General features: G+C 58.9%; 1 protein-coding gene across 2 annotated transcripts; it reads left to right on the top strand.

Annotated features, from left to right (window-relative positions):
* The first annotated feature begins 302 nt into the window (after window positions 1–302).
* Window positions 303–15805, top strand: MAP3K11 (mitogen-activated protein kinase kinase kinase 11). 2 transcript variants are annotated; one of them, XM_028118463.2, is made up of 11 exons: window positions 303–512; window positions 981–2274; window positions 6699–6879; window positions 7074–7222; window positions 7328–7503; window positions 7630–7873; window positions 8389–8502; window positions 9012–9147; window positions 9240–9331; window positions 13915–14325; window positions 14924–15805. In XM_028118463.2, exons 2-11 carry the CDS (start codon window positions 1536–1538, stop codon window positions 15259–15261), a joined length of 2580 nt encoding a protein of 859 aa, XP_027974264.1. In that variant the 5' UTR covers window positions 303–512; window positions 981–1535; the 3' UTR covers window positions 15262–15805. The 2 variants fall into 2 exon arrangements, with proteins under 2 accessions (XP_027974264.1, XP_087873967.1); XM_088017841.1 differs by lacking the exon at window positions 303–512 and having other exon boundaries at window positions 961–2274.
* The last annotated feature ends 475 nt before the right edge of the window (window positions 15806–16280 follow it).

Raw genomic sequence — 16280 nt, forward strand, 5'->3', positions numbered from 1 at the left:
CTTTGGGCGTGCGCAGAGTCCCGGTCTTAAAAGAAGAGAGGTCCAAAAGCGGTAGCGCTGGGGCGCATGCGCACACTTAGGCGTTGTCAACCCAGTTGACACCACTGGGCGGAACCGAAGGGATTGTTGAGTGGCCACTGGGTAATGGCGGAATTAATTGGCACAAAACTCTCCCAGTGAGTTACAGGAGGCGTGGACTTCCCAGGGCTACAGCGACCGCTCGCCACCAAAGCACGCCCCTTTCGGTCCGCCCCTTTTTAGCGCCGGACCTCAAGCCCGCACTCTCGCCCCAAGCGGCCTCTACTTCCGGGTCACAGCTCAGACTTAGCGTGTAGAGAGCAACCCTCCAGAACAGACATGAGTAATAGAAATAGGATAACGTCGTTTTTCTTAAAGTGCCAGGTTCAAGGCAATTGGGGGGTCAATCCAGCGGTTGTGAGGGCGATTGAGCTATTCTGAATCCAACCACTGGGCGAAGTTCAGGACGACAGTCTCGGGTTTCCGCCCACTTGGTAAGTGGCATGAAGTGGGTTGTTTCCCAGGTGAGGGGAAGAGGACAGGCTTAGACAACCCGTTCCAAGAGCTTGAGATGCAGCCAGTTCTGTCTTCGAATCTTCCCCACTCCCAACCCAAACTGCAAAGCCGAGCTTCTGGGCCCTATGTCAGGTATGAAGGGAAGGAGGCGAAGAGAGGATGAGTCACACAGTCTTGCAACTTCGGAGCCAAGACTAGACTCAGGTTTGCCCCACTCCCAAGTCGGGTTCTTTACCCTGTTTTGCTGATGCGGATGCGGAGGGGATGGCCTGTCTTTAGCAAAGACCAACCTTGACCCTGAACCTTCTGTGATGGGCGTTCGGGGCTACCCATCCCCTCCTGCCCTTCATTGCCCGCCTACCCGGGAACTCCCGGGACCAGCGCCGGCAGCCTCTGGGAGGGGAGCAGTGCTACCCGACCGCGTCATCTGATGCTGTTTCCTGCAGGAGGGAGAAGAGCGGAAAAAAGTGAAACTCCACCCTCCACCTCTGCCTCCCGCCCCCGGGGCCAAAGTACAAAGGGAGGAGGAAGAAGGGAACGGGGTTGGAGCCGTCGGGCAGAGGGAGCCGGGCTGGGAAGCGGCAGCTCAGGCCAACTAGGGACACTCCAGCCACCTCCTGCGCAAAAAGACCCAACGGAGTCCAGGCGCTGCCCATTTTGGCCCCACCTTGCACTTGGCGAGTGCCGGAGCCAACCTCCCAGGACTGCTCCGGGACTGAGGGACGTTCGGGCCCCTCCAAGCTGGCCATGGTGAGACGCCGGAGGCCCCGGGGTCCCACCCCCAGAGCCTGACCACACTGCCCTGGGTGGCCCTCTAGAAGCCCGAGATGCGGGGGGCCGGGAGTCAGTACTCCTGGCTCCCCAGAGAGGTTTGGGTCTGGGGCTGAGGGCCAGGGCCCGGATGCCCAGGTTCCGGGACTAGGGCCTCGGCAGCCAGCAGGGGTGGGGACCGGGGGCACCCAGGGAAGGTACTCCGCTTGCCGCAATATCAGCTCCCAGCCATGGAGCCCTTGAAGAACCTCTTTCTCAAGAGCCCGCTGGGGTCATGGAATGGCAGTGGCGGTGGGGGCGGTGGGGGCGGCGGCGGAGGCTGGCCAGAGGGGTCCCCGAAGACAGCGGCTTATGCCAACCCAGTGTGGACAGCCCTGTTTGACTACGAGCCTAATGGGCAGGACGAACTGGCCCTGAGGAAGGGCGACCGTGTGGAGGTGCTGTCCCGGGATGCAGCTATCTCAGGCGATGAGGGCTGGTGGGCGGGCCAGGTGGGCGGCCAGGTGGGCATCTTTCCATCCAACTATGTGTCTCGGGGCGGTGGCCCGCCCCCCTGCGAGGTGGCCAGCTTCCAAGAGCTGCGGCTGGAGGAGGTGATCGGCATCGGTGGCTTCGGCAAGGTCTATCGCGGCAGCTGGCGAGGTGAGCTGGTGGCTGTGAAGGCAGCTCGCCAGGACCCCGATGAGGACATCAGTGTGACAGCTGAGAGCGTGCGCCAGGAGGCCCGGCTTTTCGCCATGCTGGCACACCCCAACATCATTGCCCTCAAAGCCGTGTGCCTGGAGGAGCCCAACCTGTGCTTGGTGATGGAGTACGCGGCCGGTGGGCCCCTCAGCCGTGCCCTGGCTGGGCGGCGTGTGCCCCCCCACGTGCTGGTCAACTGGGCTGTGCAAATTGCCCGTGGGATGCATTACCTGCACTGTGAGGCCCTGGTGCCCGTCATCCACCGAGACCTCAAGTCCAACAACAGTGAGTTTTGGGGAGCATGGTTGGAGGGCGGCATGGCCCAAGCACACAACTGCCAACTCTCAGCTGAGCCACCTGGGGATCTACTAGAGGCAGGAGCTCCTGCCCTAGGGGAGTCCCAGTTGACTTGGGTGCTATGGGCCCATACTGGCCCCAAAGCAGGAGACCCGGGCACCAAACAGTCCTTCACGTCCCAATCTCAGAAGGAGTCCTTGACCCCAGCTCCCAGCCACCAGATTAGAAAATTGGGATCTCCCGGTTGAACCATAAGCATCCTGCCTAACCATGGGCACCACTTCAAGGAAGTAGAGTTCTGGATGCTGGCACTCATCTTCCTCTCCCCTAAAGTTCATCCTTGTGCTGTTGATGCTCTGCTCTCAGGGTAGGAAGCTCCTCCAGAACAGAGATCCTGGAGAGAAAAGCCCCCCCACCCACTCCCTTACCCCTGGTGGTCCAGGCTGGGGACAGGGCTGGAATTCTGGCCCCGCCCATATCCCTGACTGCGGGACCTTTAGCTGGTTATTTCAACTCAGAGCCTCAATTCTGGACTCTGTAAAAAGGGAGTGACCAGGAACGTGAAATGGCGTAAGGGACTGGGCAAGCCTGGTGTCTGCTGCCTGGCATAGTGGGTCTGCAGCTATGTGGGTGAACGTTTGAGGGCTGGATCACCAATGGGGCCTTGCCTGGAATTAGCGCTTGGGGTGGGCGTGGTGGGGCTAAGGGAGACTTAAGCAGTAAGGTAATCCATCTCCAGCCATTTTAGGCCCAACACACTGCCCAGCATGGACCCAAGACAAGCAAGTGATAGGTTCAGAGGGCTTCCTAGAGCAGACAAGCTTCACACCAGGCCAAAAGCAGACGGGTTCAGAGAGGCACCCAGTTGAATGTTCAGTCAGGGCCTGGCCAGAGCAAAGGCAAAGATGCAGGACCCAGCACCACATACCCTGCCCCTCAGTAGGGGGGACACAGGGCCGGGGCTGATGGGTTATTGGAGAGACATGGGCAGCTCTTGGTGGGGAGTGAGCGTGGATATTTTGGGTCTCCTGGCCTGGGCTGACCATATACAAGTGGCTTGTGGGGAGCAGAACGCCAGGACCCAGTAATATCCGAGTCCTTGCCAGGCCTGGAGGGGTCAGGGGAGGCCTGCCGCCACTCCACCTACTCCTCTCATCCAGTGGGGCACTTCCCACTGCTCAGCCTTCCTCCCTGGCCCTAGCCCTCCAGGGACCCCCACTCCCTGCTCCAACCCAAGGGAGATTCCCCGAAGGCCTTGGGGGAGGGGACTCCCTTCTTCTGTTTTTCCTCCAGTTTTCTTTCCAGAGAAAATGGAACAATAGCCCAGGCCCCTGCTCCCCACCCTCCCCACTGCTTCCTGCGTTTCCTGCTGCCCCTGAGCCGGCTTCCTGCCCTTGCTCCAGCCTCAGCTCCCTCCCCAGCCCAGCTGCCTGCAGGGGAGGAAAGAAGGGGGGGGCTGTGGGAGAGGAAGGAGCCAGGGATTGCATCCCCCCCGCTTCCCCTGTTTCTCTCCCAGAGTCTGGGTGGTGGTGAAGGGCAGGCAAGGTGCCCTCAGCCTCTCTGAGCCTGGCCTCCCACCTCGAAGACCCCAGTCCTAGGCCTGGGGTGCTGTCTGCGGGATGGTGGGGGGAGTCCCTGGGTTGGGGGGGGCACAGGCAGGAAACAATGGCGTGATTTTCCTGGACAATGGGGGCCTTGTGAGGAAGCCTGGCGGGGAGCGGAGGGGGAATTCTCTGGGCCCACGAGTCACAGGACTGACCAGCCAGCCCAGCCTGGGTCTGACCTCCCCCAATTCTCCCCCAAAGGACTGCCCCCCCCCCCCAGTTGGAGACCTGGCCCAGGCCTCCCAGAAAGGAGAAGTAGGGACCATGGGAGGGAAGCGGAAGAGGTGTGAGCTGCCTAGGCCACTCCCTAGCCCCACAGAGGCCGGCCTGGGGAGGGGGCTGGGGGCCAGAGCCCTTTCAGAGGCCAGGAAGCGCGCAGTGGGGACTGAGAGCATGGGATCTCCAGCCCCCTCTCCTCCAGGCGGCTCCTGACCACCCCTTCCCCAAGGTCTATATCAGCTGCCAGAGGAGCAACTTGGGTTGGGACAAATGTAAGGCACTTGGAAAAAAGCAGGGGAGGTGGAGGTGAGGGTGAGGCTTCAAAGGTGTCAAGCCAAGTTGGGGGTGGGAGGTGACAGGCCACCAGGACAAAGAAGTCCCAAGACTTTGGATGAGAGGCTGCCTGTCTCTGGGCCTCAGATTACCTGCTGGAAAAGGGGAGGCTGGCCTCCCAGCCAGAGATGCTGGTGCAGAAAGTGCTTCATTGGTCTGTGAGGTACAAGTGGCCAGTCGGTCTTTAAGAGAATGGGTGGCTCCTGTCACCAGAGGAGACTGGAGTCCCTCTCCAGCCTCAACACACAGACCCCTTTGCCTGGTCCCACTCCAGCCACCTGCCTGCACCCTGTTGCGGTTCTGCTTTGGAACGAGCCTGTGTAGCGTTTACTGAATGGTCCAGTTCTGAGCCTCCAGCAGCCCGGCCAGAGGCTGTTGCAAAGCAGGGAAAATCTTGTGACAGGACAGCTTGGAGAGTCAACACAAGATGGTAGAGGACTAATCTTTAGGATAGCCGACACAGTGTCCTAAAGTTGTCCCACCCTGTGTGAAGGATTTAAAAAGTGTGATCTTGTTGGGGGCGTCTGGGTGGCTCAGTCAGTTGAGCGTCTGACTCTTGATCTCAGCTCAGGTCTTGATCTCAGGGTTGTGAGTTCAAGGCCCATGTTGGGCTCCATGCTGCGCATGGAGCCTACTTAAAAAGAAAAAAAAGTTTAAAAAAAAAAAGTGTGATCTTGTTAAATACTTAATGATGATCATCTGAGGTGGGTTTTGTTGTCATCCTTAGCTTTATTAACTGTTCAGGACTCAGCCCCAATCTGGCTCCAGAAGACGAGAGGGTGGATGGCAGGACCATTCTCTGAATTAGGAGAAGTGGCAGGCAGACTTGCTGGGCACGGTGGGATGATGAAGGTGGTTTTTGAGGGCATTTGGACGTCAGATAGGGCACTCATGGGCAGCTGAACTGGCTTCTGGCCTAGAGCTCCAAATGTGGGAGAGGCCAATGGGGAGGGGGCAGCGGGCACTTAGGAGAGACCAAGATAGCCTGGGGGCAGTGGGCAGAGGTTGAGGAGAGGCCAGGCTCTGATGGACCACTGACACTGAAAAGGCTGAGCATGGGGAGGCCCTAAGGAAACAGCACACACAGGCAGAGGCCCCAGAATCAAAGAAAGAAGGGAGGGGGTGGACAGCAGTGCCAAATGCCCCCACAAGGCCCACAGAGCTCGGCCAGCAGTGGGATCGCGGGGTTATGGCTTTATGCCTGGAAAAGTGAATACCCTGGTTCTGCCACCTCCTCTGAGAACTCCCTTTCGCCAGGCGGGGTTAGGTGCCCATCCCCTCTGCCCCACGCCCAGGACCCTAAGCTGCCCCCAGAATGGTGCTGTCACCCTGGACAGGAGAGCTAACAGGTGTGTGTGCCCTGAAATGACATATGTTCAGAAAGGTAGTTGGCTTGGATGTTGCTTCAGAACTAGGAAAGGGAGAGGCCCTTTCAAACCCTTGATGATTCTATGACTTTATCATCTTTCTGTTCCTCAAGACCTTCTTTCATTTGAACCATGTTTGTCCTGATGAGATTTGTTAAGTCGCTGCTTCTCTCTGTACAGAGTATGGTGGCCCCACCAGGGTCGACACCACGAACCCCTGCCAGATCTGACCATCCACTCCCACATTTTCCCAAGCTCCTCCTTTCTGCCAAGAACCTTCACTTCTTGGACCCCCTTGTTCTTCACATCCAGCTGCAGCAGTAGACATCTTTGGTCGGAGTCTCTCTCTCCCCGGGGAGTGGCTCTATAGCCAAGAGGGGGTATGGGCACCAGGGACTGCTGGGTTTCCTTTCTCACCAAGGGGTTCCCTCCTGCTCCCCATCCCAAGGGAGGTCCTAATTCTCACACTCGTGCCTCGGCAACAGGACAAGACATGGGGTTTCTATTCAGTGCAGCATTAGGGAAAAGTTAGAACACTGGCTTTAGAACCACACAGACCAGGTTGAAACTGTTCTTTATTTGCATATGATCTCGGCAAGTCGTTTCTCTGCCCAGTTTCCTTTTCTGGAAAATTGGGATGATGATGTGTACCTCAGAGATTGTTTTGGGAGTGCCAGAGCTGAGCGTAAATGCCCGGCCTCAAGGAGCCCCTCCATAAACATTTCCCAGCATTTTGTCTGATTCTACCCCAACTCTCCAGAGCAAGGCCACCTCTGTGCTCCCAGGACCTAGCCAGCATGTCTGTCAGATGATGGTTTGCTCCTAGGGCCTCCCTTGTCCCCACGACCTGAGTGTGGAGCACCCACAATCCTGCCTCCCTCCTCCCCAGTTCTCCTGCTGCAGCCCATTGAAGGCGATGACATGGACCACAAGACCTTGAAGATCACTGACTTCGGCCTGGCCCGCGAGTGGCACAAAACCACACAAATGAGTGCTGCAGGCACGTACGCCTGGATGGCTCCTGAGGTTATCAAGGCCTCCACTTTCTCTAAGGGCAGCGATGTCTGGAGGTGAGGCCTGGGTGGAGACTGGACAAGGCCATCTGTGGGCTGAAGAGGGCAGCGGTGGCTACCCAAATCTAGGGCTGGGCAGAGAGGCAGAGCCCAGGGGGAGGGACCCAAATCATTTGGTTCCTAGTTGCTCTGGGGTGAAATGGCAATGAGTAAATAGAGGAGGGGACACAGACCCTTTGTCTTGCCTACAGTTTTGGGGTGCTGCTGTGGGAGTTGCTGACTGGGGAGGTGCCCTACCGTGGTATCGACTGCCTTGCTGTAGCCTATGGAGTAGCTGTCAACAAGCTCACGCTGCCCATCCCATCCACCTGCCCTGAGCCCTTCGCACAGCTCATGGCAGGTAAGGGAAAGGGGCTGGAGGGTGAGGGACAGGGCTCCTTGGCACAAGACACATCCACCCACAGACCCCTTCTCATTCTGTTCCCCCTCCACCCCGTGTCCCCAGACTGCTGGGCGCAGGACCCCCACCGCAGGCCCGACTTTGCCTCCATCCTGCAGCAGTTGGAGGCGCTAGAGGCGCAAGTCCTGCGGGAAATGCCGCGGGACTCCTTCCATTCCATGCAGGAAGGCTGGAAGCGCGAGATCCAAGGCCTCTTCGACGAGCTGCGGGCCAAGGAAAAGGTGGGGGTCACGGGATTGGAAAGAGCCACCGGGAAGTGCCGCCCCATCTCCTTGGGGCAGAGAGCGGGGGCCGACGCTAGGGTCCGTACCGGACTGATCCCACTGCCTTCACTGTCCCGGGCACAGGAACTTCTGAGCCGCGAGGAGGAGCTGACCCGCGCGGCGCGTGAGCAGCGGTCACAGGCGGAGCAGCTGCGGCGGCGCGAGCACCTGCTGGCTCAGTGGGAGCTGGAGGTGTTCGAGCGCGAGCTGACGCTGCTGCTGCAGCAGGTGGACCGCGAGCGGCCGCACGTCCGCCGCCGCCGCGGCACCTTCAAGCGCAGCAAGCTCCGCGCGCGGGACGGCGGCGAGCGCATCAGCATGCCCCTCGGTAAGGGGCGGGGCCCAGCGCACCGCCCAGCCGTTGGCTGCGTGGGCGGGGGGGTGGGGTCAGGCTCGTGCCGGCCGCACTGGGATTGGTCGGGGATGTTGGTGGGCGGGCCTGTGAGCTGAAGGCTGGAAGGGGTGGGACCGCGAGCGCTGTTTTCGTGTGTGGGCGGGTTCTGGCAGAAATATTTGCATGGCGCCGGGGGAGGGGTTGTGCCCGTGGAAGGGCGGGACTCATGAAAGATCTGTTAAGGCCTTGGGGACCCGGCGGGTGTCCTCCCGGGGGAATCTCCGTCTCCGTATAGCTTCTTCGGATGGTGGCGTCCAGGCCGTTCTCCTTCCCTACCGGGAGCCTGATTGGGCCCAGGAAGGTAGTGATGCCGGCCCCAGTCACAAAGCCACCGTGCCAGGCCGGGTCCCTGCACTGCCTTCGTGGCCTGGGACCCAGCTGACGGCCCTGAGGGTTGAACGTGGCTCTTCTTTACCACAAACCTACACCCTGCTTTCCCCCCACCCCAGACTTCAAACACCGCATCACTGTGCAGGCCTCACCTGGCCTGGACCGGAGGAGAAACGTCTTCGAGGTCGGAGCTGGAGATTCGCCCACCTTCCCCCGGTTCCGGGCTATCCAGTGTAAGAAACCTCTCTTCATGCAAACCCCCCCACACACACCCGTTATCTAACTTCTGTCAAACTTTACCTTAGGAGGTGGATGCCACCCATTGTCTCCTCCTCTAACTCCCAGCACCCTGGCTCCCTCCCATGTCTGTGGTACCTCTGAGTTCTCTTGGCAGCATTCGTCTTTATCAGAGTTTTGTAGATGAAAAAAGTAACTTGCCAAATGTCACACAACTGACAAGGGGCAGGGCCAGAATTCAGACACAGGCAAGCTTGCCACAGGGTGCTACTAAGCACAATGGCAGCTGAAGGACTAGGTGAGATGCCCCGCCCCACTGCTAGCCCCACGACCCAAACCCACCTTCCCCATCTCCGTTCTGTTAAGATTCTCTGTGCCCCAAAGCCCACCCTTGGAACAGAATGGGTTCCAGCTTGATCCCCCATCCCCTAAGAAGTCCCTGGTGCCTGACTCCCATGATGGGGCTCTTGACCTCAGCTCAGAGTCCCCGGTTTTCCTCCTACAGTGGAGCCTGCAGAACCAGGCCAGGCATGGGGCCGCCAGTCACCCCGACGTCTGGAGGACTCAAGCAATGGAGAGCGGCGAGCATGCTGGGCCTGGGGTCCCAGTTCCCCCAAGCCTGGGGAAGCCCAGAATGGGAGGTGAGTGCCTGAGTGCCCCCACCCCGCCATCATCTGCCTCCCAGTGGTCTCGAGATTCATGAAGCCGAACTCCCCTCCCCTCCCCTCCCCAGGAGAAGGTCCCGCTTGGATGAAGCCACGTGGTACCTGGATTCAGATGACTCATCCTCCTTGGGATCTCCTTCCACACCCCCAATGCTCAATGGTGAGTGGCCTTGTCTACCCTCCTGCAGACTCTTGCTGCACTCCTGTGGGTACTGTGGGGAGAACTACAAGAAGTTAACTGTAGGGTAGGCCGTTCCTAGAAGCCACATCTAACCTATAGGTCCACAGCTGAGCCCAGGCTTCAGGGGGCCCAGAGTGGGGTCCTCTTGTCAGGCCTGGCATGCAAGAGGGCTCTGTCATGGCCCTGTGGCAGCTGTTGTGCCTCGGCAGGCTGTAGGGAGGGAAGGAAGACGGGGAATGGTTCTCCCCCTCTGGGACCCAAGGGAAGCTGGGTCCAGAGAGGGGAGGGAAACTGCCCATGCATAGTGGAGCCAGGCAGGTAGCTGCCACACTGTGCTTCTCAGAGTCCCTTCTGGGGGTCCTCTAGGTGGAGAAGAGGATAAGAAAGCTGAGCAGGGCGTGGAATCCAGGGCCTGCTTTCACTGCATCCAGGGTAGTTCTGAGCTTTTCTGTCCTCCAGTAGGATAGCTGTAGTTAACTACTGGGCTCCAGGCATGCCATCTGAGCAACAACCCATTGAGAGACATGCTATTACTATTGTCATTTCAGAGATGAGAAAATTGAGGCTCTGAGAGGGAAAAGTAACCTACCTAGAGCCCTCACCTGAGGATTTGAACTCAGAGAGGCTTAGAAGCTTTCACCTGAAGCAAGGATTGGGCACATACACACTGCTTGGGAAGCTAAGGGGCTGGGCAGAGAGCAGGGCTCCTGTGTCAGAGGGATAAGAGCTCAGCTCAGGATTGGCAAGGGGTAGAAAGCTGCATCCTTCCTTGCCTCTGGGTCCCATCAGCGCCCCTGTCACCCCGCCCAGCATATCACCCCCATCATTATTGAGTTACATTTTCATAGTAGTAACAACGGGTAACATTTACTAGGTCCCTCCTATGTGCCAGGCAATGCTGTGAAGTGGGTATTATTATTAGCACCATCTTACAGAGGCGCAGAGGGGTTGTGTGGTTTGATGTAGTGCACACAGCAGAACAAGAGATTTGAACCCAGGTCTCACTCCAGAGGCGGGACCCTTGACCCTCATCTGCCACACCATTCTCCACTCCAGAAATCACACTGCCCCAAGCTGGCTGGGCTGCAGGGACTGAATTGAGAATTGGAAGGCCAAGGGGGAATCTTGGATTCACCTGCTTTAGAAGGTACCAAGCTAGAAGGGCCAGTAGAGAACTTAAAAGTCCTGTCAACCCAGGTGTGTAGGTTGAGGCAGCCCCTACTATGTTCTGCAGAGCCCTCTGGCCCTGACCTTCCCCAGCAAGCAGGAGTGGGACACAGGGGCCTGAACCCAATCCTTCTCAAGCTTGACCCCTATCTGGAAGGATCTCACCTACCCCAGCCCAGTTGCTGGCCGAGCACCTGGTTCCCTGAGCACAAGCCCACACTCCAGTGGCCATCTTGGGCCCAGGAGAGTATATAACCTTGATCTCTCAGCCACCCACAGAGCCAAAAGGCTGGCTGAGAATCAAAGAAGACCCTATGAAATTGCCCCAGGCATACGCCATACTACTGGGGAATGTGTTGCGGTGAGTTGCCTGCTGGTGGATGCAGTCAGCCTACACTGAAGCAATAGCCCTTCTGATCCTCATGCCCCAGAGGTTCTGGTTCAGGTTCAACATGAAGCATGTTGCCCTGGAGCTGCTAACGACCACATGGCACGTCCTTGCTGTGAGGCCCCACGGAAGCAATTTCACCTTCATCTCTGGGTCCAGGATGGCTGTACTGCTTTATCCTAAACCACAGGGATGCCAGCTCCTCGTGCTAGGAAGCTTAGAGGCAAGTTCAGGGAACTCCTTACTGAATTACCTTGAGCAAGGCCCTTATCTCTTGGAAACCTCTGTTTCTCAGGCCATTGACCACAGGAATGTCTTTACACTTTCATTTTGTGTACTGACTTCCATCTCCCCTGAACTCTATCTCATTTCTCCTGCCAGTTTGAAACATGTTTGTGCCCTGTTTTGCTTAATATCATTATAAATGGTCCATTTCTTCACCCGCAAAGTGGTATAGTAACGCTCACCTTGTGTGGCTGTTGCAAGGATTATAAGAATGGATTCTTCCATCCAGCGTGTATCGATGCATTTTATGAGCCAGGCATGGACCTGTTCGAAATCAGCCCTGCCCTGCCCTGGGGGCGGGCCTAGTCTGGTGGACCCTCGTGCACCAGAATCAATCAGCTTATGAAGGAACAAGTGCAGCGGACAGCAGGGAGTGGCCGAATCAGGCCTGACGTGAGCCATGACTGCTCCGATGAGGAGGCTTCCAGAACCTTCTAAAAGAGGAAAGTGCCACTGACTCCACTGCGGACACCAAATGTGTGGTTCACGTTCGGTTCTGACACAGGCTGGCTGGGGTTAGCGTCAGACCCCTCAGGTTAAGGGCTCGGTCCCCACAAGGCCCAGTTGCCCCTTGTTCTGACCACCCAGCTCTAAATCGGAGGATCCCGTGACCTCCTCAGGTTTGATCATTTGCTAGAACAGCTCAGAACTCAGGAAAACAGCTTACTTACTAGATTACCAGTTGATTATAAAGGATACGGATCGAGAACAGCCAGAGGGAAGAGATGCAGAGGGCAAGGCATGTGGGAGGGGGCGTGGGGCTTCAGTATCCTCTCTGGGGGCACCACTCTCCTAGCACCTCCACATGCTGACCCACCTGGATGCTCTCTGAACCCTTTGGCTAGGGTTTTGATGGAACCTTCATTATGTGGATGGCATCAGTTGATTAAACCATTGGCTATTGGTGATAGACCTCAATCTCCAGCTCTCTAGTCATGTGGTGCGTGCCCCCAGCAACCAGACCCGATCCTTATGGGCTTTCCAAAAGTGACCTCATTAATCTGAACTTAAAAGTGATTAAAAGGCTGGTTAGGAAGAGCAAAAGATGCCCCTTTTACTTATGTCAATCAGTCACTTAGGAAGATCTGAGAGTTTGAAAAGTTCTGTGTCAAGAATGAGATGAAGACCTGATGGATATTTTTTATTGTAATTAACAGTATCACAGCTTCACAGAAGCCGTGCCCCTTCACATAGGTCTTAAATGGTGAATAAGGGATCATAGGAAGCCAAGGTGGGAAAGGTGTGCTGGGCAGAGGGAATAGTGTGTGTGCAGGCACTGGGCTTCCCACACCCAAGGGAGAGGAAGCCTGGCTGGAACTCGGAGGGGAGTTGAGAGCCAGGGAGTTGCAGGCCCCAGGTAGCACGTGGGGGGCCAGGCCTTCGTCTCCTGGGTCTGTGGGGCCCAGCCCAGTTCCAGCAGATGTCGGTTGAGTGAATGGAGTGGGTAAAACTGGAAAAGCAGGCAGGAGGCAGTTCAGGAAGGGCCGGGAAATGAGGGGGAATTTAGCCTATTTGCATTTTAGAAGGCCGGGGCCTGGGGGGGGTGGGGATAGGTCAGAGAAACTGGGTAAGAGTTGTAGCTGAGAAAAGGGACCCTGAACTGAGTCCTGGTTGTAAAAGCTCAATTTCCCCAGCATCGAATTTCTTCCTCAGGACACCCAGCCCCATGTCCAACTCCAGACCTGGCCCAAGGTGGAGTGAGGGAAGGCTTTGAAAGCCCAGCCAGGGAGCTTGGACTTTATGTTAGTGGTAATGGAGAGCCATGGCAAGTTCCAGAGGCAAAGAGGACTTGACAAAATTGGGCTTTGAGGAGGCCATCACAGGCCCATAGGACCCTACCACCACCACCTTCTCAGTGTCTAGACCACTGGTGGTCTAGAATGGAGTCGGGCCAAGCTTAGGCCCATAGGCAGGACACTGATGTCCTGAAATCCAGAGCAGGGTCTGGTTGGGAAGTGGCGGAGAGCAAAGGCTTTACTGCCTCCACCTGGAATGAGGCCATCTCCGGCCCTCACTGGCTGTGCAGCCTTAGACACAACCTTAACCTCTCTGAGCCTGGAACCCCTGGGGAATGAGGATCGGGTAACATAATGCCCCTAAATCACTGAGCTCCGGCCTGGCACAAACAACCGACCGCTCTGAGTCTCAGTTTCCTCATTTCTAGAATAGGGACCAGGACGCGTGCCTCTTGGGGCTGTTGTATACATTGGAATTGACCTGTGTGCCCTGTACAAGCTACTCATGGAGTTGGGGCAGGTGGGCAGAAGGACCGGGGCTGACCAGCCAGGGAGGAGGTGGGCAGAGGGCACAGGTCCCAGGCCTGTCCTTGGAGCCCTGCAGATGCCCCTGGCTGGCCATTAAGGCCACTGAAGTCAGATGGGATCTGACCTCAGCTTGCCTCCTGGTGGACTCACCCCTGGCCCATCTCCCGGGCTCCCAGGCTTTGCTCCTGCTGACTACACAGCCTCCCATACCCGCGCCTTCTGAAAGGCCAGAGAGAGAGAGGGAGAGAGAGAGAGAGAGTGTGTGTGTGTGTGTGTGAGAGAGAGAGAGAGAGAGATGGGGGGAGGCCCCGTGCCCAGGGAGAGACTGGGTGGGGGAGTAATGGAGTCAGGGAAGACGCTGGTGGGGAGCAGACCTCGGTCCTTGTTCCAGGGCCACTGAGGGGTCCCCGTGGCCCCCGCCCGAAGACGGCCTAACGTGTGCCCGCCCCCGCTGCCAGGTAACCCCCCGCGGCCGAGCCCGGAGCCCGAGGAGCCTCGGCGCCCAGGCCCGGCGGAGCGCGGCAGCGGCTCCGGGACGCCCAAGCTGATCCAGCGCGCGCTGCTGCGCGGCACCGCCCTGCTCGCCTCCCTGGGCCTGGGCCGCGACCTGCAGCCGCCGCCGGGGGGCCCGGGCCGCGAGCGCGGGGAGACCCCGCCGCCGACGACCCGCGCGCTGTCCACCACGTCCCCCGCCGAGCCGCCCCCCTCCCAGCTCATCCGCTTCTCCCCCAAGACGCCCGACGCCCCCGCCTCCCCGCTGAGCCTGGACGCCCCCGGCCCGCCCACCCCTGCGCCCCTGCTGCTGGAGCTGGGGGTCCCCGTGGGCCAGCTGTCCGCCAAGAGCCCCCGACGCGAGGAGGAGAGACGCGGTGAGTGGCCCGAAGCCGAAGCCGGCCTGCTGCAGGGGGACAGAGGGGAGGAGGGGCTGCTGGGGGCCTGCAGGGCAGTAAGGCGGGGGAACGCCTGTAAGGACCTGAGTTCTAAGTTCAGCCACCCAGTGGTGGGGGGATGGGGTGGCGCCCGGCCAGGCGGGTTGTGAAATAATAGGAATAATCATCGTGAGGTGAGGTGACGATAGCTAGCTAACGCCTACTGGTTGCTAACTTGCGCCAGGTACTGTTCCTATTGCCATAGAGAGAGATTTGTCTCACTTAACCACCCTGGCGACCCTGTGAGCAAGATACTCCTGTTACACCCAGGTTCTAGATGAGGAAGCTTAAGGCACAGAGAGATCAAGGGGCTCAAGGCTTCCACCAGTAAATGGCAGAGCTGGGATCCAGGCCCAGGCTTGCTCTTAGCACTGCGTAAACAGATGCACCACAGAGCAGAAAGGGCCGTGGACGTTCTGAGTCGAGCAGCTCCCTGTGCAGGTGGGAAAACTAAGGCACAGAGCCGGGCAGTGCCTCCTGTGGACACCCAGGATTTGGTGGCTGCCTGACCCCGGTGCCCCCTCCCCCCACTTCCTAGGAAGCACTGTCTCACCCCCACCGGGGATATCACGCTCCGCTCCTGGCACCCCAGGCACCCCACGCTCACCGCCCCTGGGCCTCATCAGCCGACCCCGGCCCTCACCCCTTCGCAGCCGCATCGACCCGTGGAGCTTCGTGTCAGCTGGGCCACGGCCTTCGCCTTTGTCCTCGCCACAGCCTGCGCCCCGCCGGGCACCCTGGACCTTGTTCCCAGACTCAGACCCCTTCTGGGACTCTCCACCCGCCAACCCCTTCCGGGGGGGCCCTCAGGACTGCAGGGCACAGACCAAAGACATAGGTGCCCAGGCCCCGTGGGCGCCAGAGGCAGGGCCCTGAGTGGGCCGGGCCGCTCCCCCGTGCTCCAGCTGCCCTAGAGAACCCACGGTATACACTGGAACAGGAGCCCGGCAAGCCTGGAGCTGCCTGGTTTCCCCCAGGGACCCCACCCCCTTTGGGGGTCAGGAACACTACACTGCACAGGAAGCCTTCACACTGGATGGGGGGCCTACACCCCCCCACACACCTGCAACCTGTGGGTCCCCCGACTTACCTGCCCCACTGGGGCCCAACACTGTACCCAGCTGGTTGGGAGGACCAGAGCCTGTCTCAGGGAATTGCCCCCAGGGGTGGTGTAGGAAGGAGGGGAAGTGCAGGAAGTGCAGGGGAGAGGGGCCAGCCTCAGCTGTCACCAGCACTTTGGACCAAGCCCTGCTACTGTGGCCCCTGCCCCAGGGCTTAGTGCCTGGACCCCCCCCACCCCCACCCTGGGGGTCATCTGGGGCCAGGACTCTCTGGTGCCTTCCTGCTGCCCCGGCCAGGGTTGGGGCCTCGGCCTCAGGATCCAATGAAGCCAAATAAACTCCCCAAGCTGTCTCCCCAAGCATAGCCTGTCACCTTTTTGGAGGTAACCGGGGGATCCAACCTGTCACGCAAACCTGGTGACTTCAAGCCCCCAGCACAATGGGCAGTCGGCCTGGGCCTCGGCTGGGGTCCAGTCCACTGGCATCGGTCAGGCGGTCCAGGCCCTCGACGTCCTCGGCACCCACCCTTTCCCCACCCTTGCCAGGCCTTTCCTGCCATTTCAAGGGACGTTTGGTCCTGATTCTTCCTGCTGCTGGGCAGTCCCGACTTATCCTCAGGGCCCAGCTGCAACATCACCTCCTCTGGGACACCTTCCTTGGCCATGCGGCCCCCACCACAGGCAGCTCGCTGAGCTCGGGAGGCTAGAGCCCTCTGGGCAGCATCTTGGGGTTTGTCCTGGGTTTGTCTCTAGTTCGTGGTCTGGCGCCGGGAGGAGCGACCTGCCCTGGCACAGGGCCCTGCCCACCTCTTAACTGCCACGGGGCTCTGTGGGC

Source organism: Eumetopias jubatus, unplaced genomic scaffold (genome assembly GCF_037043125.1).
Source record: "Eumetopias jubatus isolate StellerSeaLion01/CBP00866 unplaced genomic scaffold, mEumJub1_p1.0 scaffold_13, whole genome shotgun sequence".
In the NCBI taxonomy this organism is placed as follows: Eukaryota; Metazoa; Chordata; class Mammalia; order Carnivora; family Otariidae; genus Eumetopias; species Eumetopias jubatus.